At 42.4% G+C, this 22,846-nt stretch overlaps 2 protein-coding genes across 2 annotated transcripts in view; both read right to left on the minus strand.

Moving 5' to 3' along the window:
• The window catches only part of LOC115588307 (B-cell receptor CD22-like), a 342,428-nt gene extending 332,036 nt beyond the window's left edge, over positions 1-10,392 (minus strand). The window contains exons 1-3 of the mRNA XM_030428825.1: positions 8,607-10,392; positions 7,147-7,491; positions 6,825-7,046 (exon numbers count right to left, since the gene is read on the minus strand). Coding sequence (XP_030284685.1) covers positions 6,825-7,046; positions 7,147-7,414 — 490 coding nt within the window. The 5' untranslated portion in view covers positions 7,415-7,491; positions 8,607-10,392. The remainder of the gene's footprint in view (positions 1-6,824; positions 7,047-7,146; positions 7,492-8,606) is intronic.
• Positions 10,371-11,204, minus strand: LOC115588324 (acanthoscurrin-2-like). Its single transcript, XM_030428849.1, has 2 exons — positions 11,168-11,204; positions 10,371-10,972 (listed from the first exon to the last, which is right to left on the minus strand). The coding sequence occupies exons 1-2, from the start codon at positions 11,202-11,204 to the stop codon at positions 10,371-10,373; spliced, it is 639 nt and encodes a 212-aa protein (XP_030284709.1).
• Between the last annotated feature and the right edge of the window lie 11,642 nt (positions 11,205-22,846).

Below are 22,846 nucleotides of genomic sequence, written 5' to 3' on the forward strand. Positions count from 1 at the left end.
GAGTCTCATTTTCTTGTTGCGCCAGGGTTTCCCCTAGGCCCTGGTCGTAACAATTGGGGGCTCGTCCGGGATCTGAATGTCCATGAGGTGAGGTAGATGTGGTTTGGTTTGGTTTACTTTGTGTAAGTGGCCTTTAGTTAAGTGTAGTGGTCATCTCTTTTGTTAAGTTGTTGCTGCATGTTGTGTTTCTGACTGAGCACCCTAACCAGAAAGCTGCCGGGCATTTTCAAGGATTTGCCATGTTTGTTATTTTGCCTTTCTTATTTTTGGTGGTAATCCTGGGTGGGGGTACGCTTCAGTGATTCGCAGTTGACTAGATTCCTGGTCTTCGGTGATTCACTGAGTTCAGCGTTTAAAGACGCCTCGAGCTCGGCACGCCACTGAAGACTAGCTAGGTGAGTTAGCCACCTTTTATAGGCAGGTAAAGTTGGGGTGTCTCTGCAGTTTGTTTCCCTTCGTTTATACTTTGCACAGCAACGTAGTTTTGTGTGAGATGGCTGCTTTTGTGTTGGTCACGTTGTGATGTGTGGCCCTAATTAATACTTGTGTGCAGTAACTTTTTGTGACCTTTTGGTTGTGGAACTGGACTCCACTTTTGTTGGGTCACTTGTGGTTGCAGCTTAAGTGTAAGCTGGCAACATTTTGTGTAGTGGTGACTACAGAGTGATGCCTCGTGTGTGTGGTTGTTGCAGTCCACTTTTGGTTTGGTCAAATAGGTGTTACTGATTTAGTGTATTAATTAGTATGATTGGCATGGTGTCACTCCCCAGATCAGTGGATCTTGAGTGGTGGATGTGGCTTCCCAGTTTGTCTGGTCACTTGTCTCTTTTTGTTACACTCCTTTTACAGTAACGTGTGGTTTGAGATCACAAGGTGTCCATTTTGGGCGTGGTAGTGGCAGTTCACTTTTGTTGGGTCACTTGTGGTTGCAGCTTAGGTGTAAGCTGGCAACATTTGGGTGTAGTGTTGACTACACAATGATGCCTTTTGTGTGGTGGCTGTTGCACTCCACTGTTGTGTTGGGCACCTGTTGCTATTTTGGTGTGTGTGTCTGTTACCACAGTTGGTGTATTTGCTTTTTGTGTTCTCTCCTCATGGTGGTGGCCATTTTGTTTGTGGGAGTGGCACCCACTAATAAGGTTTTGGGTCCTGTTATGTAGATTTGTTTTAAGGGGGGAACAGACATGTGAGTGATCAACACCCTATTGCACTGCATGAACTTGAACATTTCTCCTTAAAGAAATGTTCAGTTTTAAGGGGGGAGGTGTTACGACCCTAGAGGTCATAAATGTTTGTCTGTCTTTTAATATCCCTCTTTTACCTGAGTGAGAGTATGAGTGTGTGTGTGAGATTGGTTGTAGGTTGCCCCATGGAGCTGATTGGCTGCTTTCCTGGAGTCATGGGTTTAAAGGCCGGCTCCTCTCCAGTTCCTGGGGGCTCTCCTCCATTGACCCAGGCTGCCAGCATGCATGATTGTTGAGAATGTGTTGGTTTTGAATAAAACTTTGTTAAAAACGTTCGCTGCTGGTGGTGTTTGGGGAACAGGAAGAGGGGAGTCTCATTTTCTTGTTGCGCCAGGGTTTCCCCTAGGCCCTGGTCGTAACAGCTTGAAACGTTAACTGAGTAGTTCAGGGAGCCTCGGAAAGCCCAGCATCGTTAGTTAAAGGAAATCAAATCATGAAAACGAGCCTTGATTACACAAAAATATTTATATTCCCATGGTAAGTCGTGAAAGTAAGATTTAAAAATGTAGAAATTGTGAGAAAAAAAGTATCAATTATCAGTTTAAAAAAGTCATGAGGCTAAGTCACAATGATGGGATAGATAGTTAAAATTATGAGATAAAAAAAAAAGTAGTGGGTCACTGAAGCCCAGTTTCAATCATCTGTCCACTCTAAGACATTATGTTAAGAGATGTTTAATGTTGTGTTAAAAGCTCACCTTGCAGGCATGGTCTGATATATCAAATAAATCTGGCACAGTTCACCAATCAATCAATAAATTCAGTAAGTATGATACTTTATTGATCTCCAGGGTAAAATAAACATGTAACAAAAGCACAAGAGTCAGACTGAGAGGTCGGGAAAAACAACCCAATCACACACATATGTTGATACTTTTTCATGTTGCATCTGTATTATATGTTTCTTAAGGTAAAACTTAAAATTCTATATTTTAGCAACGCTGTGCTATAGGTCTGACCCTCTCCTTCTCTATTATCCTCTCACAGAACTGCCAGCAGTCTAGCCTTCGACACTGACACTCAACGGGAAGAAGATCCTCCAGATCAGGAACCCAGGCAATCCCAGCACAGGAACCACGGGGAGATGATGAAGCCACGCCGACCAAGACGTACGCCCATTGAGACGTACCCCCACTCTCTGAGTCAATACAATAATACAATAATGCTCAGTCAAATTCATCTTTAACTGTGTTTACTGTGTGTTTTGTCTGTATTCTGGCAAATTAATTACACTCAAAATATGAGTGTAGGGAGGTGGAGAGAGAGCCTCTTACCATAACTGTACTAATGTGTACAAAAACAACAATTACACTCAACCAGCAGGTGCATTATCATCACCTACCACGACAAAGTGGGAAGGGAAAGAAACTGAAAGAGGCGATGTGTTATTTACAAGCTGCTATCATATTTGTAGTATTAACACTATTAGTATTTCATTTTTATATATCCTGATAATTGTCAATATCGTTATATCACAACTCTTCTAATTGGGGTTCGGTCTTAGACTCCTACAGTTTGGTCTGAGAGTAACTCACAAAGTATTTAATCCCTATCATGAGCTCCAACACCTGAGAGGCATCACATCACCTGTTGTACAACTACTTCAGGTGTGTTTTGGAGGCTGCAGAAGAAGAACAGTTGTCAGAGACTAATTCAAAGATAAAAAATAAAAGTTAACTGAAAATAGAACTTTCGTTTATCAGGTTGCTGTAAAAAGCTCATTAGAAGTTATATTTACAATTAAATGGATCATTGGGTCACATTCTTCCACTAAGCTGAACACTGGTGTATGTTTAGTTCATAAGTCTGAGCTTCTCGAAGATATATAATTGTCTCTATTGCATATTCCTGCTTTAATACAAATGTTATGAAGGAACAGAAATATCAGATTATAAACGCAGGTCAGCAGGTTTTGTTGACGGTGCTGTACAACACAGCTGGATCCTCTGCAGCTCCCTGACCTCTGGCTCTGAGAAGGAGAAAAGATATTGTATGAAATAAAACAATTCTCATCCCAACCGTGATAATAATGAAGACAGATTAGTTGTAATTTTAAAGTTGAGTCATTTTAATGTTGCACAGTGTTCCTGTATGAAGAGCTGCTCACCTCGGGGCGGTACTGGCACTGTTACATCTGACAGCAGCGTACTCGACTTCCTGTTGCTCCACGTGTCTTCCAGGCTGAGCTGGTCTGATGTTGGAGTACAGATTATCTGCCTGGTTGTTGGAGAAGTGGACGCTGGCGTAATGAAAGTCCTCCTGCTCCTCCGGCTGTCCCTGCTCAGGTAGACATAAACAGAAACACTTTCAGATACATATTTTATATGAGTCTTTCATTTGAACAGTGCATTCTTACAGAGGATTGAAACCAGGATGAAAACAGCTGAAGCAGAAGCAGCTGTGGTAATAATGGAACTAATATCCCTGTTGTCAAAAGTGCAACATGAAGTCCTCCTCTGTCAGATGAGTTTTCTAGAAGCCCTTAAAGACACTGAGTGACTCAGCAGTATGAATAAACAGGAGCCAGACTGGGTTTTATGTCTTCTACAGTTAAATACAGAACTATCCTCACCTGTTCCCTGTCGTCTGGTCTCTCTTCAGCCTCAGTAGATTCCCTGGAAGCCCTCTTTTTCCTGGTTAGAAGAGTTAATTAAAACATAAACAAACAATAAATTGCAGTGATTGAACATTCAGTGATTCAGTAGAACAGAACTGCTCACCTGATCCACAGGAAGACAGAGAGGGATATGATAGCCAGGAGAACGACAGTGATTGTTCCAGCAGCCACTGATTTCGCTGATCCTAAGAAATGGTGATTAAAAGAAAACAGACAGTTAATCAGAGTGTTACAGCATGTTTTGGTCTGTTGGTCCCATAGAGTGATATATGATAAAACAAGGTAAAAACAAAGATATCCTGGATAAAAGTGCATGTTAGCATATCAAATCAATGAATGTCCTGCTCAGTATAGGTGGACTATCTGTCAGGCTGTGGACACATGTAGTATTGTACATGACATAGAGATTAGGTTGAAACATAAACTCCACAGTGCCCTCTGCCAGACAGACAATGTAACACACAGTTTCTGAATTATATTGGATTACATCCCTGACATGATGTGAATAAACTGATATGGTTAAATATTTAGATGAAAGTGGTATTTGTGTCCAAATGTAAATTCTAGTTCAAGTGAAAACAACCATGTCATGTTTCACTGCTGTAAATGCACAAGAGTAAAATGAGTATGTCAGATTTTCTCAGTCGAGGTCTAAAGAAGCCAATAGGACAGTATCATCTGTGTACAACAATACACCATCCTAACAAACCAATAAATGGGCAGTCTTCACAGCTGGGCTCAACACTGACATTCTTTCCACATGTATGATGAGCAGGAGAGATCACGACACAAAAGCCAACAGTCACATTGGATGTGTTTGGCAGGAGCCCAATAATAAAGACAAACTCTCACTCTGAGTGCACAGGGAGTTAAGACTCTCAAGAAACAATAACTGTACTCAAAACTGCAGCAGGACACCCGAAGAAACATCAGGGAACATGCTCTTTAACAAGGTAGAAACATATAAACAAGATTATGATATTCCTATAAGCCCTTCATTATGTACCAGAGTGCAAAAACTCTGAACACTGTTTCAACTGAAAGATAAAATCTGATCTGATCTTCTTCTTGAGGCTGACTCCCAGATAACTGGAACACTCTCCTCTTTCCTGCCTCCTAACCAGAAGATGTGACTGTCAGGTTAAGAAGCCTCACAGAGTGCTTCTTCTCCTACAGTATCCCCAGGAGAGGTCAAATATTTTCTGCTCTTACTGAAAAAATGTCTGTAATTTTCCATACTATCAAGTATGTATAACATCTGTACAACCATCTGTACTACTGATAACTCACCTGACACAGTCAGATGTACGGTGGTTTTGTTTCTTCCTCTTCTGTTCTGGGCTTCACAGGAATAATTCCCACTGTGTTCAGCTCTGAAGTCAGTGATGATGAAGATCTGTCCTGATGCTTTTGGTGATTCTTCATTCTCCTTGTACCAGGTGTAATTAGCTGCTGGGTTAGCATCACTGCTACAGGTCAGAGTCACTGAACTGTCCTCCACTATCTCAGCAGAGGGATTCACTGACACAGAGGGAAGCTTTGGAGCATCTGGAGGAGATACGAACATATTAACATGAATTTCTGGATGCAGATGAGTTTTCATGAGTGAAACTTGATATTTAATTATTTCTTATATATGATATCATAATCCTGGTTAGCACAAGTTACAAAATCCATATATATTATATTTCCTTTGCTGTAGTCAAAGCTTCCTCTACATTGGTGTCCTCCAGTGAATTGATGGTAGAAACTGATGATGTTGGTTCTGTAATTTAATCACTTTCTACAATACTAAAAAAGTTGCAAATCCAGTCAGTTATTTTGTTTTCATGCATCTGGTGAAACAAACTACTAATATATGAACATCATTTCTCAGAGACAGAGTTGATAACAGGACTCTGGTCACATTAGATGTTGGATGTGTATTTATGTGTGGCAGCATCTGAAACTTTAGAGGTGGTTTTCTGGATCAATGAACATCTGTGCAGATCTGGAAACAGTTTGTAAATCAAACATCATTTCATCATCTACTGTAGCTGCTCAGTGAACAACAGCAGCAGACTGTGAAGGTGAAACAGGCAGAGCTGGAGAAAGTGCACCATCAGCAAAACACCTGACTGGGTGATAAAGTTTAAAAAGTCATTAATTCATTTAAATCAGCTGCGATTTTACTCACATTTAACATCAATATAGATGTATTTAGACGTCCTCCTCCCCAGCTCGTTCTCAGCTGTACAGTAATACTCTCCAGAGTCAGAGGACTGGATGGAGCTGAAGACAAGCTGTGGATCTTTACTGAGAGGTTGAAGGTCTGGATTTCCATTCTTCTTGTACCAGGTGTAATTAGCTGCTGGGTTAGCATCACTGCTACAGGTCAGAGTCACTGAGCTGCCCTCCACTATCTCAGCAGAGGGACTCACTGACACAGAGGGAAGCTTTGGAGCATCTGGAGGAGAAAACATGAACACATTTGACATTAATTTTAAAATTGCAGATCAGTTCAAGATGAATAACAGAAGAAACACAATGAGGAAATATTAGTTATAAAGTATTGCAGTTTGATTCAACACTTTGCAACATCTGTTAAATAAAACTAGTGGCTGTGTTTTTATCAGAAATCAGAGATAACAAATTAATTAATAAAAGTGTCAACAAAAGATAAGAACAGATAAACATGGAATCACTGAGTTTTCTTCGTAAATCAAAAAGAATGAAGGTAAATCTTGTTTTACATAATCTCCAGTGTGAGCTGATATCTAACTGTTTAATTTTACAGACAGACAATGAAAGATATTTATGCATCATGTCTACAATCTCATGGGGCTGTGATTTGGTTGTCACCCAATTCAGCACAAAGAATCACCAAATACCACTGAATTACATGTAGTTAAGGTCCAGTACAACAGGTCGGCTCAAAAGGCTCCACCAGGTGTTATTTCAGTGGACGACTGGAAGTAAACTCACACAGTGGAGGAGAGCGGAAGTTCTCATGTCCTTCAACAGCACAGGAAAAGCTGTCTGTAGGAGTGAAGTAGACTGAACAATAAGAAGATGTTTGTCCCTGAATGATCCGTCCATTCTTGTACCAGATGTAGCGAAGATAACCAGGTAGAAGACAACTGCTGTGACAAATCAGCTCTGCCCAGCGTGTAGAGGCCTGTAAGCTGTTCAACCTCACCTGCAGATCTGAATAAGTAACAGGAGTCTTCATTTTTGACTGAATGTCAACACACACTCACACACACACACACACAGACAGAACTTAATAATCAGATGAAAATGTTACCTGTGACCCTCAAATTGACTCCATAGTAACCAGTAAAACTCCCACCTTCTTGGTCTGTAATGAATCTGAACTTGTACTCAGCTGAGTCGCTCTCTCTCAGGTCTGTGATTCTCAGAGTACAGATATTGTTAACACAGTTATACTGCACACGACCTGAATACTGTGGGTCTGTTCTTAAATCTGTATAAACACCATTACTCTCTTTTGTGAACCAGAATCTATTCTGAACTCTCTGTACAGTGGATGGGTATGTGTAGGTGCAGCTCATGTCCACTGTTGATCCTTTTAAGGCACAGATCTCAGCAGAGCTGTAAGTCACTCCCCAGCCATGCTGACCCTGTATCACTGTAACACAGAGAACATCAGAAAACACAATGAAACTGAATAACTTCAGTTAACAATCAGTTAATAAGACAAAATTGATCAAACTACCAATATGATGTCGAGGAAAGGTAACATGGACGTGCTTCAAAATCCTCGATTATCAGACGAATTACTGTCATCAACAGTTCTTAATCATGCTGTCATGACTGTAGATTCATGTTCATTGTGTTGTGTCTGGTTTTGTCTTGTGGGTTCTTGTATTTGATTTCCATGTCTTTGTATCATGTCTTGTGTCATGTTTTGATTTTCCATGCCCTCATGTGTCCTTTAAGTGTCTCCCATGTTCTTCCCTCTGTCTCCCTCTGTCTGTCAGTGTTCTCATCCATGCATTCCCCTTCGTTATCTCACCTGTTGGTCCTCCTCTTCTGTTCCTCGTCTTGTCATCAGTGTCTGTGTATTTAGTCTCTGTGTTCCCTTCACTCCTTGTCTGGTCATTGCATGTATTTGTCAGCCTCTGTCTGTTTCCATGCTCCAGTTCATGTGCCTGCTCCTGTCTGTTCCTTGTTCCCCCACGGTATGTGTTTTTGGATTTGAGTTTTGCATTTTGCATTTTTTTTATTTGAATTTAGATTTTTCCTTTGTACTTTGTCCTGCCTTTTAGTTGCTACTTTGTTCTTTCATCCCCGTTTTGTCTGTTTTGGGTTTTGCATTCAGCTTTAAAATAAAGCTCGCCTTTTGTTCCCCATATCCTTGCCTCCCGTGTGTAACTGCATTTGGGTCCACCTTCCCTTTATCCATAGTCTTCCCTTTAACCCTGCCTGACACATGCGTCAACAAAAAGTCGTCCACACAGAAAATAATTAAAAAAACATTCTAGTTGTACAAAATACTCGTGTTACTCCACCCACATGTTAACTTCCTTTTAATAGACACTTTCTAACTAATGCTTTAAATAAATAACACTTTATGACTTTTGTATGTTATTTCTGAATGACACCAGGATGAACACAAACAAAGGAAGAGTGGAAGATGTGAACATGCTTTCTACAGTTAAACTCAGTTTGCACCCAGTCTGAAGGTGCAGTGAAGTGAACAGGAATGTATTGAACCTGTGACCTTTAATGCAGTTTACTGACCAGGATAAGAGGAGAAATAGTATTGATTAGAGTCTGTGCTGTTCTTGGTCAGTTCTCTCTGTTCACTCTGTGATCAGGATGCTGCTGAGTGTGAAAACTACAAAAATAAAAGCAGAACACTGAGGTGTCAAACTGCTTCAAGCAGCTATGATGTAATGATAAGCTGTCTGCATATAGCATGGAAACATCACACTGACGTCAGACAGCACTAACAGAACTAGCAGGGAGTGGTGCGGATGTACGATCATATACAAGAAGTACAGTCAGTTTTGGGGGTTTTACTGTGAGAACAATATCCCTCCAAAAAACTTCACTGTGATAAAAGTAGCTGCAGATACAAACTAATCGTCCTCCACATGAGCTGCTGCTTCTGCAGCCAGGGTCGACTTTAGAACACATTAAACAAAATGAGAAGAGAAAAGTTCTGAAAACCCCAAATATTCTCAGTTCACAGCGTGTAAAAGTGCTGAGCACACAGCTACTTCATGCAAAAGTCCAGATTCCCTCTTTAAATGCAGTAAATGTAACTGTACCTGACACAGAGAGAAGAAAGACGAAAAATCCACTCACTGCTGCAGTTAAACTCATATCTGCTCCTCTGATCTCTCTGTGAGGTTTCAGAGACAATAAAACATGTCAGCAGATAAAATAATGATGCACACAGGAGGTTTACAGTATCAGTCACATCTACAAACAATTCTACTTACAATGAAGACGGACGTCGTCTTGAAAGAAGCCGTTCCTCAGTCGTCAATGAGCAGAAGACAGATATCAGGCTCTTAAACGACTACGTTTCCTTCCTCTTCAGGTTATTAACAGACATGAAACTGACATCATAACCTGTTGGCTCTAAACCTGTTTCACTGTCAACATCCCAATGACACCAGCAAAGGCCGTTCAACAACAGATGAGAAATAGACACATTTAATCTTGTTGCTACTGCAGCAGAATTCACTGTGATCATCTTCACAGCAGTGTACATTCACTCAGAACAGCTAGAGCAAACCTGAACCGTGCCATAAGAGCTGCAAAGCGTGCTCACGCTCAGAAAGTACAGCACTCCATGACCCCACCAACACCAGATGAATTTGGCAGAGGATCGAAGTCATCACAGATTATAAGCGAACTCCTCCCCCCTGAGACAACAACATCAACTTTCTCAACAAGCTAAATGAGTCCAGTCCCTGATACTCGGTCAGAGGCCCGGCTGAGTTCTGTCCCAGCCCCTCGGTCGGAGATCCGGCCGAATCCTGTCCCTGCTCCTCAGTCGGAGGCCTTGCTGAGTCCTGCCCCTGCTCCTCGGTTGGAGGCCTAGCCAACTTCTGTCCCAGCCCCTCGGTCGGAGATCCGGCAGAGTCCAGCCGCCAGCGGCTCTCCGTCAGCTGTCAGACCAACAGTCGCCAGCGACTCACCGTCAACTGTCAGACCAACAGTCGCCAGCGACTCTCCGCCAACAGCCGCCACTGACCCGTCCAACACGGGTTCCTGTTCCTCGGTCAGAGGCCCGGCCAAGTCCAGCCACCAGCAACTCTCCGTTGGCTCCCAGGCCACCACCCGCCAGCGACTTACCGTCGTCTGTCAGAATGACAGTCGCCAGCGACTCTCCGCCGACAGCTGCCACTGATCCTTCATCGGTTCCCAGGCCCACACCTCCCTGTGAACCTCCTTCGGCTCCCAGGCCGACATGCCCCAGTGATCCTCCTTCGGTGGCCCTGACAAGGTCCAGGAGGATTGTCCAGTCGGCAGTTCGGCTTCCAGAGGGTCTCAGCCTTCATCTCCGCCGCCAACTTCCAGTAGGTCAGAGCCTACACCCCCAGCCTCCAGAGGGCTTGCACCTTCACCGCCGGCTTCCAGGGGGTCCCAGCCCACACTTTTCCCGCCGGCTCCCAGTGGGTCCCAGCCCACGCCTTCTCCGCCGGCTCCCAGTGAGACCCAGCCCACGCCTTCTCCACCGGCTCCCAGTGGGTCCCAGCCCACGCCTTCTCCGCCGGCTCCCAGTGAGACCCAGCCCACGCCTTCTCCACCGGCTCCCAGTGGGTCCCAGCCCACGTCTTCTCCGCCGGCTCCCAGTGAGACCCAGCCCACGCCTTCTCCACCGGCTCCCAGTGGGTCCCAGCCCACGCCTTCTCCACTGGCTCCCAGTGAGACCCAGCCCACATCTTCTCCACCGGCTCCCAGTGGGTCCCAGCCCACGCCTTCTCCACCGGCTCCCAGTGAGACCCAGCCCACGCCTTTTCCACCGGCTCCCAGTGAGACCCAGCCCACGCCTTCTCCACCGGCTCCCAGTGAGACCCAGTCCACATCTTCTCCGCCGGCTCCCAATGGGTCCCAGTCCACGCCGTTTCTGCTGGCATCCAGAGAGAACACTGTTTGTGTACACAGAGTTTATGAAAAAGAAGGTTTTTGAACTACTCATGTTAGCTGCTGCATCTCAGGCGCGCTGCCGTCATGGCAGGCAAAAAGTGTCGATCCTTGAGTGCGACCTGACAGGCACGCTTGAGGAGCGGTTCACCATTACTCTCCTGCCTGTCAGGTCGCACTTGGGGATCGACACTTTTTGCCTGCCATGACGGCGGCGTTCTCAGTGCTCGTTTTCATGAGTAGAGACCCTGATGATGCTACGAGCAAAGTTTCATGTTGTGTCGAGCCTTCTTAGTGTTCTAAAATTAGCGACCCTGATGCCATCGTATCTCTGCCCCTAGCACTCCTGTTCAAAATTAACGTGCCCGAAACCCAACTACGGTAAATCCTAAAAGTGCGTCTTTCGTCGTAATTATGCTTTTACATTAAAGTTTGACTCATATTCAATTGCAAATAAAGCCTTGGTTGCTTTTTGGTGAGAGTTTTACTTTAACTTCCTGCTACATGCTGCCGCTGACTGAAACTCCCACGTCTGTTAGTGTTAACAATACATGAACATGTAACACACACAGTTCAAGAAGACTGGTAGGATCTGGTGAGGACACACAATAGTGTCACCAGGGCCGGCCCAAGGCATAAGCGAACTAAGCAGCTGCTTAGGACCCCGTGACCACTAGAGGGCCCCCAAGAGCAATTAACTTAAAAAAGAAAAAAGTAATTAATTTTTTTTTTTTCATGTGTGAGCAATGATGATTCATATATTATCAAATGTATATGGCCATGAACTTTGGGTCATGACCGAAAGAATAAGATCCCAGATACAAGCGGCCGAGTTTACAAGTTTCCTCCGCAGGGTGGCAGGGCGCTCCCTTAGAGATAGGGTGAAGAGCTCTGTCAACCGGGAGGAGCTCAGAGTAGAGCCGCTGCTCCTCCACATCGAGAGGAGCCAGCTGAGGTGGCTCGGGCATCTGTTTCGGATGCCCCCGGGACGCCTCCCTCGGGAGGTGTTCCTGGCATGTCCCTCCGGGAGGAGACCCCGAGGAAGACCCAGGACACGCTGGTGTGACTATGTCGCTCAGCTGGCCTGGGAACGCCTTGGGGTCCTCCCGGAAGAGCTGGAGGCAGTATCCGGGGAGAGGGAAGTCTGGGTGTCCCTGCTCAGGCAGCTGCCCCTGCGACCCGGCCCCGGATAAGCGGATGAAAATGGATGGATGGATGGATCACATGTACATACTTGTACAAAAAACAAACAAACAAAAAAAACCCAACAACAAAGAGTGTAGTTTCCTACCGCCTCTCTGCTCGAAATGTCAGAGCTCCGCTAGTGACGTGTGCAGTGCAGCCAACCCTGCAGTGCACACTGTGCATCCAGGAGCTAGGAGCAGGTGAATTATGTCGCAAAAAAGGACTTACTCTTCAGGGGCAGAAAAAAGAAAAGGGAAGAAAGATAAAAACGACAAGATAAAGGTATGTCTTAGTAATGTAACATTTGTTGATATTTTGTTCCAAATACGTTAGCCTATAATAGCAAATTTGCTAGCTAACATTAGTTCAAAACGTCTGACTAGGTTAGATAGCTTACTATTCAAGCTAACGTTTTTGTGTTTGTGTAATACTTTGAATAAGTTGATTTCCAGTGTATATACATTATTTTGGGTCGCTTTTTGGCATCAAAACAACGTTTTTGATAGCAGTGTTTGATAGCAAATGTTTAATAACTAAAGTTAATTACAAATGTGGTGACATTTGCTAGCAATAATTAATTAATTTAGTTAACTAACTAGTTTGAGGTATGTTGTTTGCAGTTGTTTGCTGCAGAGCACAGTAACTTATGTGAGCAAATAAACATATTCCTTTTAGATCGTATCCCTAATATGCTCATACGTTATATGAAACTTCCCCAGGAGCACTGTTAAAATATTTTGGAGGCGCTGACTCAGCCCAGGGGCAATCCACCTCCTCAGGAGCAGCCAAGGCTGATGAATGAGGTGATCAAAAACTGTCACCATATATATTTAAGTTCTATTCAGATTATCTCTTCAAGATATACTAATATAAGATATAATCATATGACAAGAGATATGTTTATCATCTCAGGTCCATCTCTATCCTCTGCTCCCACTGTGCCCACTGTCCTCTCTGCAACCTCAGCTGTACCTGGTAAGTTAACAACCAAACTGCCTTTAATTGCTCAGTGCACTGCAGAGCATACTGAGATGAATATTTTTTTTAATATAAGATATAATCATATGACAAGGGACATGATTTTAGACAAATCCATATTATTTCAAAACTTCTCAAACAATTTCCAGTTGTTCCACAGTTTGATTTCTTATTACAAGCTATAGCTGTACTTTTTATTTAGAAAATAAGCTGCATCATTTTCAAGTGTAATATGACTATAACATGACTAGCTTGTTTTTCATCTTAGGTCCATCTCTATTCTCTGTGCCCACTGTCCCTTTTGTGTCTTCTGCAACCTCAGCTGTACCTGGTAAGTTAACAACAAAACAGCCTTTATAATTGCTCAGTGTACTGCAGAATATTCTGAGATTAATAATTTTGTCCAAAAATATTATTTTGATTTCCCTATAGATCCTTCATCTTTGGTCATCGAGATTGATTTGTCGTCATCAGCATCCAGTTTGGAGCAGGGATCAGCAGCTCCACCAGTTGACCCAGCTGAGTGTCCCTCTTTCCTGTCAGACTCAGAAAGGACTGGACAGGTATGAAGAGGGCCACTGCCTATATAGAGGACACATTCATATTCCCAAAAAGTCCCATTTTACCAAAGATTTTGCAAATTTTTACATAGTTTTCAGACCTAATTCATCTTAATATTTTATTTATAAACCATTTGTGTTACCTTGTACCTAGTATTTGTCTGACTTTTTAAAATTTATTTGATTTAATACTGTCTGTTTTCATACATTTGGTGTTGCAGTTTATTTAAAAAAATAATAATAAAGCAGATTGTGTTTGCAGTAAACAATTAGTTTATTTTGTTACTTTTAATTGGCCTACATGACATTTGGCATCCCACTTAGTACTATATCACGTTGAATATTAAGTGTTAATCAACCCCAGGCTGCTCTTGTAGCTGAATTTGCTACCATTTCAGATTAAAACCACAGATGGGTAAAACATGTCGAGCTGCTCTTTAAGGTTTTATGTATTAACTACTACTGTGTCACCAGTAGGGGGAGTTGCTGACTTTGCCAAATATTAATTGAAAGATTTTTCTGTAAATTTGCAAATCTGGTGTCTGCTTCCATGGCATTAATCACTGTGGATTACAATCTAACTAGAACAAAAAGTTCTCACATTTAGTTTTACAAGTGTATTCGTAATGATAATAATGACAATAATCATTATTATTGGCAGTAATAGAGGGCCCCAAAATCAAATTTTGCTTAGGGCCCCATGGAGGCTTGGGCTGGCCCTGAGTGTCACCTAACATTTGGAAAAAAAACAACAGCCAAACCTGTGCAGAGAAACAGAACCAAACTACCTGCATGGCTACACACCACTGAAGGTAAGAGAGAAAGTGTCTTTTTGTAATTTGGGTGAACTGACCCTTTAAAGCAGACAGAGGAGGAAGCACTCACAGTGATGAAGCCTGAATGTGCCACACTTAAACTTCCCCACTAGAGGGCAGTGAACCATCAGAGATACTGAATCAGGAGCCTGAAACAACATTTTATCCTCCATCACTGGATGTTACATTACATTCAGATTTACTTTATTTTCACATTTTATCACTTTTTTTTTTTATTATTCATCAATTTTGACTTGTTCACACTGGACATTTAATTTATGAAGCATCACAGAAAGTGTTTGACTTCAGGAGTCCATAGTTCAGAGTAGTGATAAAAAACTTTACACCCTTTATAAACAGGGTGTTGCATAAACCCAGACTTTTATTCTGAAAGGGCTTAACATTTAGTGAACCTGGATCTACTCTGCTTCATTCAATCACCACAAAAATATTTATTCATACCAAACAGAGATTTACGGCTCAAATATAAGTTCAGGTCCTCCTCACTGAAAACTTTTTCTGTGCATCTTCATATCAGCAACATCCCAAATCATCAAGAACCATTAAACTGTGGCACATTTCATTTTTATGGACACAAAATGTGACAATGTGAGAAATAAGGCAAAGCTAAAGGACAGAGTTGAATTTAAATGTTTTGATATCTAGTAAAATAAATAATAATCTCAAACATTAACAGAAGAATAATTAGTTTAAAGCTGAAGTTTAAACGCTCTGCACACTAATGTTTCACCTACAGAGCTGTCCAACAGCTCCTTCACTTGTTGTGGAAGCTGGCTGTTGATTTGACTCAGCAGCTGAAATAACTGGAAAATGTAACATCTGTCAAAGTGTTTTACTACTGGACTTATGTTTGGTGTTAATGTGTGAAAATATAAACTGTACATGAAGTAAAATGTGATGCTCTCAGCTCACTGTCTCACTTTGAACACACTTTATTGGCTTTGTCAGCCAGGACAGGTGAAAACCCAGAAGCTGATCACAGACTTTTCAAATATTATTTATTATTCTGTAGAACTTCAAAATACATTTTGTTTAATATCTCATACATATTTCTGTAATATAACTGACTGTACAGGTTAAAATAAGCTCTCACAGTTTAAGCAGTAAGCTGATCTGAACAATAAATCATGTCTGACAGCTGGACATGATTCAGTTGAAGCTGCCGACTCCACGTTCTTCTAAACTTCCTGCTACATGCTGCTGCTGACTGTCTGTGCTGCTGACTCCTACCTGCTGCTGCTACTGAAAACTCAACATGAAAACTTTTGGAGCTGAAGGTAAATGTGTCCACTTCCCCCACATCCTCCACAGCCTCGCTCTCCTCTGTGATATTTCAATGTGGTACTTCTTTGTGTCCATCAGGTGAGTCCTGCCTCTGGTTCAGCTGCATCTGAAGAGAATCACAGAACACGTGTAAAGTTTTAGTTGTGACTGTGACTGTAAATCTAAAGTCGGGATGTTTTATTGGATGTAGGAGTCTCTAACCTGACTGGACTTCACAGCATGTCTTCCTGCTGCTCTGTGTCTTCTGTCTGTGCTGCAGTGAAGTCTGAGACGTCCTCATAAACAGGACAAGAGTCCAGCTGATGAGGAGAGACGACAAAATGAAGCTCAAAGGACCTCGTTCATGAACTGACATCAAATCAGATCAGTTAAGTTATTATAACTGATATAGAGGAGGTTTGTGAAGACGGCCTCTCTCTCTGTCTCACCTCTATCATCTCGACAGATTCTTGTGGTTCAGTGGTGGAGCTCAGAGTTTTCTTCTTCCTGGATTGAGTCCAACAACAACAAATACAAAATTCCACATTGAGAAACTCATATCACTAAAACTAAATGAAGTCTGAAGAAGAAAACAAAAGAGCAGATGGATTCTGATTGTTTCACCTCGTCCACAGACTCAGGAGAAGAAGAGGAATCAGCATCAAGACCACCACAGTCAACCTGATGATGTTCATTATCATTGTTGAATTCACTAGAAATACACACAGATATGTGATGAGAATCAATAAATCACTTTTCCAGGTGATGCTGTCTGTTAATCAGTCAGTCAGAGTCCTCCACCTCTGACATGATGGAGGTTCCTCCCTGAACACAGCTACAGAAAAACTGTCTCTGAACGCAGACAGGAAATGTTATTTTCTCTGCACCAGTTATGAGTTGTTACATATTAACATGTTAATCTGGTCTGGTGCAGTAAACAGGTGTGTGTGCAGGTGAATGAAGATAACTCACCTGCCACAGTCAGATGTACGGTGGTTTTGTTTCTTCCTCTTCTGTTCTGGGCTTCACAGGAATAATTCCCACTGTGTTCAGCTCTGAAGTCAGTGATGGTGAAGATCTGTCCTGATGCTTTTGGTGAGTCTTCATTCTTCTTGTACCAGGTGTAATTAGCTGCTGGGTTAGCATCACTGCTACAGGTCAGAGTCACTGAACTGCCCTCCACTATCTCAGCAGAGGGACTCACTGACACAGAGGGAAGCTTTGGAGCATCTGGAGGAGAAAACATGAGCACATTTTACATTTTAACTTTAAGATTGCAGAACAGTTTCAGATGAATAACAGATGAAATACAATACAGGAAATATTAGTCACAGAGTAGGTGATTTAGGTCAGTTCAACCTTTTGCAACATCTGTTAAATAAAACTAGTGGCTGTCTTCTTAAATTGGGTGAAAAATTGTCAGATTTCACTTGTGAAAATCCTTCCATCATTTGTTCATCATTTAAAAAGTGTGTGTGTGGTTGTGTGATTGTGTGTGTGTGTGAGGGCAACTTGTTCCTGTTCCATTTTTAAGGGCAAACTGTTGTAAATTACATCACACAAATATGTTTCAAATGTGTTCTAAATACTAGGGAACTGGAAAAGAAAATTATAGTTATCAATTCCAATCTCCAGTGAATTTATGGCACCAACTAATGATGCTGGTTCTGTAATTTAAAGTCCGTGTAAACCAAAATCAGCCATTTTCTTCTAAACACATCAAACAGGTCATAAATGTGTTTACTTAAAACATGTAAAAGCCATTCGGCCATGTAGAATTTAATTTTGGAGCTAGGCTCACAAACAGTTTTTCAACATTTCTGTGTTCAGGATTTAATGGGCGGGTCAAAATCATGCAAATCATGGCCACGTTACGTAACGCGGCCATATGATTTGCATAAACCCGGCCCTGCTGCGGAAGTGCTATAAATACGTTCAGCGCGTAAGCTTCAGCGGTTCTCCCACTCGCTCTCCAGTCTTGGATAGCATTGCTTACAATAGTTTGCAGTGAGCTAACCAGCCAACCAGTCAGCTAACCAGTCATGTCTCCTCCACATCCTCTGCATCTTTCTTGGATGCCACAGTGTGCAGGGTGACGGCTGTTAGCTTATTTAAGTTTCCTTCGGATGACAACGTAAGGAAACGGGGGAGTCCGTTGACGCTGGTCAACTCCGTCCCCGGCTTGCATCCTCTCCTCCCGCCAACGAGGAGATGTGGCCGCTGCTGACCGCCGCTGACACTCTCCGTCCCGCTGACGGCGGGTCCCACCGGCATGATGTGGCCGCGCCGCAGCCGACCCTCTCCGTCCTGCTGACGGTGGGTCCCACCGGCGGTATGTGGCGGTAGTATCAGGGCCGCATTATTGGTGAGCCGTCCCAGTGTGAACGGATAATCCGGAGGCGTGGAGCGAGGGCGTGTCGGTCTGACAGTCTAACTGCACAGGTCCTTCACTTAACTAAATACAGAGAAATGTCCCACAAAGCAACGTTACATGACCGAACAAAAGTAACGTAGTAACTGTAACTGTCTTTAGCAACTCATATGAGGAAAACAAATACCACAGCTGTATGTGGAGAAGCGTCTGTCCTCCTGTCCGTCCCCTCCCTGTCCTCCCGACTCTTCCTCACATTTCTGCTCACAAAACAGCGTCTGTCACGCTTGTCACAAGACTTTAACTCACCGAGTGTTTGACGAAAATAAATCACCGCGACCGCCAGCCCTCCTGACCGAGACTTAAAGGAAACTGTCCCCCAGAAAACGGCCTCCGTCCCCGCGAGTAACAGAGTCAGACAGCGTCCTGTTTACTGATGGTGATTATGTATAATTATGTCATTTAGCGCGAAAAACTTCACTCTGTCACTTTCCAGGATGTTTAGTGGGTCAGGATCTCAATCACTACACATTATAACAGCATCTATATGATTATAAACTGTCCGTGGGTTTATATAGACAAGGGGAACACCTGGGGAACACCTGGGGAGACACCGACGTCATTAACATGACGTGTAGCCCCCGCCGCATGGGCGTGGTTCCAGCGCCTCTATCTGACACGCCCCCAGTGTTTCACAGCAGAAAGAAGTGCTTGTTTTTCCATGATTTTGAGACCTAATTTTATATACTTAACAATTTTTTTAATCTTTCAAATTTGGCTCAGTGGTCAATGATACATGTTTCTTTGGTGTGACAAACTCATAACACAATTTTTTTGCAGCTTTACACGGACTTTAACTGTGTGTGAAACAAAACGTTTTCTCTTCCTTGTATCCTCAAAGTTTGGCCATGTAAAAAAGACAATATAGCAAATTTGTTTCCATCAAAATATTACATACAGAGGTGGTTTTCTGGATCAATGAACATCTGTGCAGATCTGGAAACAGTTTGTAAATCAAACATCATTTCATCATCTACTGTAGCTGCTCAGTGAACAACAGCAGCAGACTGTGAAGGTGAAACAGGCAGAGCTGGAGAAAGTGCACCATCAGCAAAACACCTGACTGGGTAATAAAGTTTTAAAAAGTCATTAGTTGATTTAAATCAGCTGCGATTTTACTCACATGTCACATTAATATAGATGTATTCAGACGTCCTCCTCCCCAGCTCGTTCTCAGCTGTACAGTAATACTCTCCAGAGTCAGAGGACTGGATGGAGCTGAAGACAAGCTGTGGTTCTTTACTGAGAGGATGAAGGTCTGGATCTCCATTCTTCTTGTACCAGGTGTAATTAGCTGCTGGGTTAGCATCACTGCTACAGGTCAGAGTCACTGAACTGTCCTCCACTATCTCAGCAGAGGGACTCACTGACACAGAGGGAAGTCTTGGAGCATCTGGAGAAGATGTGAACATGTATTATTCATAGATATCACAACATTTTTTTAAATGTCTTTGTTTCTTTTTGATTGTCTCCATTATCACAGCAGCTGTTCATGTTGTTACTATAATGGGAACTGACAGTCAATAACAAGCTGTTAGAAATGTTTAATTTCCAAAACCTTAACACATTGTTATCCATACTGTACATGCTGGTTGTGTTCAGGTCCTGTTTGCAGAGTCCTGACAGTGTGAATGTTGCTTCTCCTCTAGTTGTTCCAGTTTAACTTTATTCATTTACATATAATTCTGCTGCATCTACAACTTTTAGAAGCCAGTGTGTCTGCACGTCTTTTTTCCTGATACAGATCAAACTCACAGACTGGAGGAGAGCCGTAGTTCTCATGTCCTTTCAAAGCACAAGAGATGATGTCTCCAGGATAAACCCGGCCTTTAAAAGAAGATGTCTCCACCCCTGTGACTTCCTCTCCGTTGTGGAACCAGACGTAGGAAAGACGACCAGCTGGACTGCAGCTGCTGTGACACTTCAGCTCTGCCTCAGTATCAGACTGGTGGACTGTTATTCTGGTCACCTGCACCTGCAGAGCTGGATATGAGAACAAGAAACAATATTATTATCACTGGTTCTAACAGAAATCACTGATAGATGTACACACACGACAACACAACAGTTACTATTCCTAGAACTAGCAGTGAACATTAGTGCCAACACAACAGTAATTATTACACAAACTCATGATGATCCATCATTTTCAACATGTTCACTGTTTCTTAATGTTCTGTGTTGATGTTTTACATCAGTGTGTGTTCATCAGTACCTGTGACAGTCAGAGTTGTACCAGGTAAACTACTGTTCCACTCAAAGCTTCCTGTTGTGAATCTGAAGTGATACTGAGCTGAATCACTCTCTGTCAGGTCAGTGATTCTCAGAGTGGAGCGTCCTGTCTCTGATTCAAGGACCTGAACACGACCTGCAAACTGGGAGTCTTCACTAAGGTCCTCAGGCTGTGAAGGACTCTGCCACTGATAACTCTGATGAGGACTGAACCAGAGTTTGGATGTGATGGATTCAGGACTGTTGAACAAACAAGAAATGTCCACTGATGAGCCTTTGAAGGCACAGATGCTTCTGTCAGTGTAAATCACTCTGTCGCAGGTTTGACCATCAACACCTGAAAGATAAAACAAAGTTTGGATCATTTTTAAACCAGAGTTGATGAAGAGTCACAATGAAGGTCTCCATATTAAAATACATGTAGTTATCAGACTCCATCAGATGGTGTTATGTTAGTGTAGTAAACTCACACACTGGAGGAGAGGGGAAATCCTCATGTCCTTCAACAGCACAGGAAAAACTGTCTGCATAATTAAAGTAGTTTGAATAAGTAGAAGATGTTTGTGACTGAACTTTCTGTCCATTTTTGTACCAGATGTAGGAAGAACGATCAGGTAGACGACAACTGCTGTGACACTTCAGCTCTCTCCAGCTAGAAAATAAGGATGTGGTCACCTTCACCTGTAGATCTGGATCTGAAGAAGGAACAAGAATGTTATTTTAGACAAACTGTCAACAAACACACACAACACATTTATATTATTGTTGTCCAGTTGTGGTACATTTGGAAATATTACAGTATGGATAAAATGTTACCTGTGACCCTCAAAGTGACTCCAGGTGAACCAGTATATCTCCCACCTGGTTGGTTTGATATGAATCTGAACTTGTACGCAGCTGAGTCGCTCTCTCTCAGGTCTGTGATTCTCAGAGTGCAGCTCTTCTCAGAACAACTGTACTCAACACGATCTTGATAATCTGAGTCTGTTTTCAGATCCACATGTTGATATCTTCTCTCTTTGGTAAACCAGAATGTTTCCTTAACTTCAGTATCAACACCATCTATTCTGGATGGGTATGTGTAGGTGCAGCTCATGTCCACTGTTGATCCTTTTAAAGCACAGATCTCAGTAGAGCTGTAAGTCACTCCCCAGTCATTCTGACCCTGAATCACTGTAACACAGAGAACATCAGAAAACACAATGACACTGAATTACTTCAGTTAACAATCAGTTAATGGGACAAAAGTGATCAAACTACCAATATGATGTGGAGGAAAGGTAACATGGACGTGCTTCAAAATCCTCGATTATCAGACTAATAACTGTCATCAACAGTTCTTAATCATGCGTCAACAAAAAGTCGTCCACACAGAAAATTAATAAAAACATATTTTACACTTTTCTGTGATGTTGAAGAAAAGTTGTACAAAATACTCGTGTTACTCCACCCACATGTTAACTTCCCTTTGATAGGCACTTTCTAACTAATGCTTTAAATAAATAACACTTCATGACTTTTGTATGTTATTTCTGAATGACACCAGGATGAACACAAACAAAGGAAGAGTGGAAGATGTGAACATGCTTTCTACAGTTAAACTCAGTGTGCACCCAGTCTGAAGGTGCAGTGAAGTGAACAGGAATGTATTGAACCTGTGACCTTTAATGCAGTTTACTGACCAGGATAAGAGGAGAAATATTATTGATTAGAGTCTGTGCTGTTCTTGGTCAGTTCTCTCTGTTCACCCTGTGATCAGGATGCTGCTGAGTGTGAAAACTACAAAAATAGAAGCAGAACACTGAGGTGTCAAACTGCTTCAAGCAGCTATGATGTAAAGATAAGCTGTCTGCATATAGCATGGAAACATCACACTGACGTTAGACAGCACTAACAGAACTAGCAGGGAGTGGTGCGGATGTACGATCACATACAAGAAGTACAGTCAGTTTTTGGGGTTTTACTGTGAGAACAATATCCCTCCAAAAAACTTCACATGAGCTGCTGCTTCTGCAGCCAGGGTCGACTTTAGAACACATTAAACAGAAAGAGAAGGGAAAAGTTCTGAAAACCCAAAATATTCTCAGTTTACAGCGTGTAAAAGTGCTGAGCACACAGCTACTTCATGCAAAAGTCCAGATTCCCTCTTTAAATGCAGTAAATGTAACTGTACCTGACACAGAGAGAAGGAAGACGACAAATCCACTCACTGCTGCAGTTAAACTCATATCTGCTCCTCTGATCTCTCTGTGAGGTTTCAGAGACAATAAAACATGTCAGCAGATAAAATAATGATGCACACAGGAGGTTTACAGTATCAGTCACATCTACAAACAATTCTACTTACAATGAAGACGGACGTCGTCTTGAAAGAAGCCGTTCCTCAGTCGTCAG

Source organism: Sparus aurata, chromosome 1, assembly GCF_900880675.1.
Source record: "Sparus aurata chromosome 1, fSpaAur1.1, whole genome shotgun sequence".
Lineage (NCBI taxonomy): Eukaryota > Metazoa > Chordata > Actinopteri > Spariformes > Sparidae > Sparus > Sparus aurata.

Coding starts and splice junctions, on each gene's coding strand:
- LOC115588324 (XM_030428849.1), bottom strand. CDS start 11,204: ATGAAAACGAGCACTGAGAACGCCGCCGTCATGGCAG. Junction 10,973..11,167: donor GAACGCCGCCGTCATGGCAG/GCAAAAAGTGTC, acceptor GTACACAAACAG/TGTTCTCTCTGGATGCCAGC.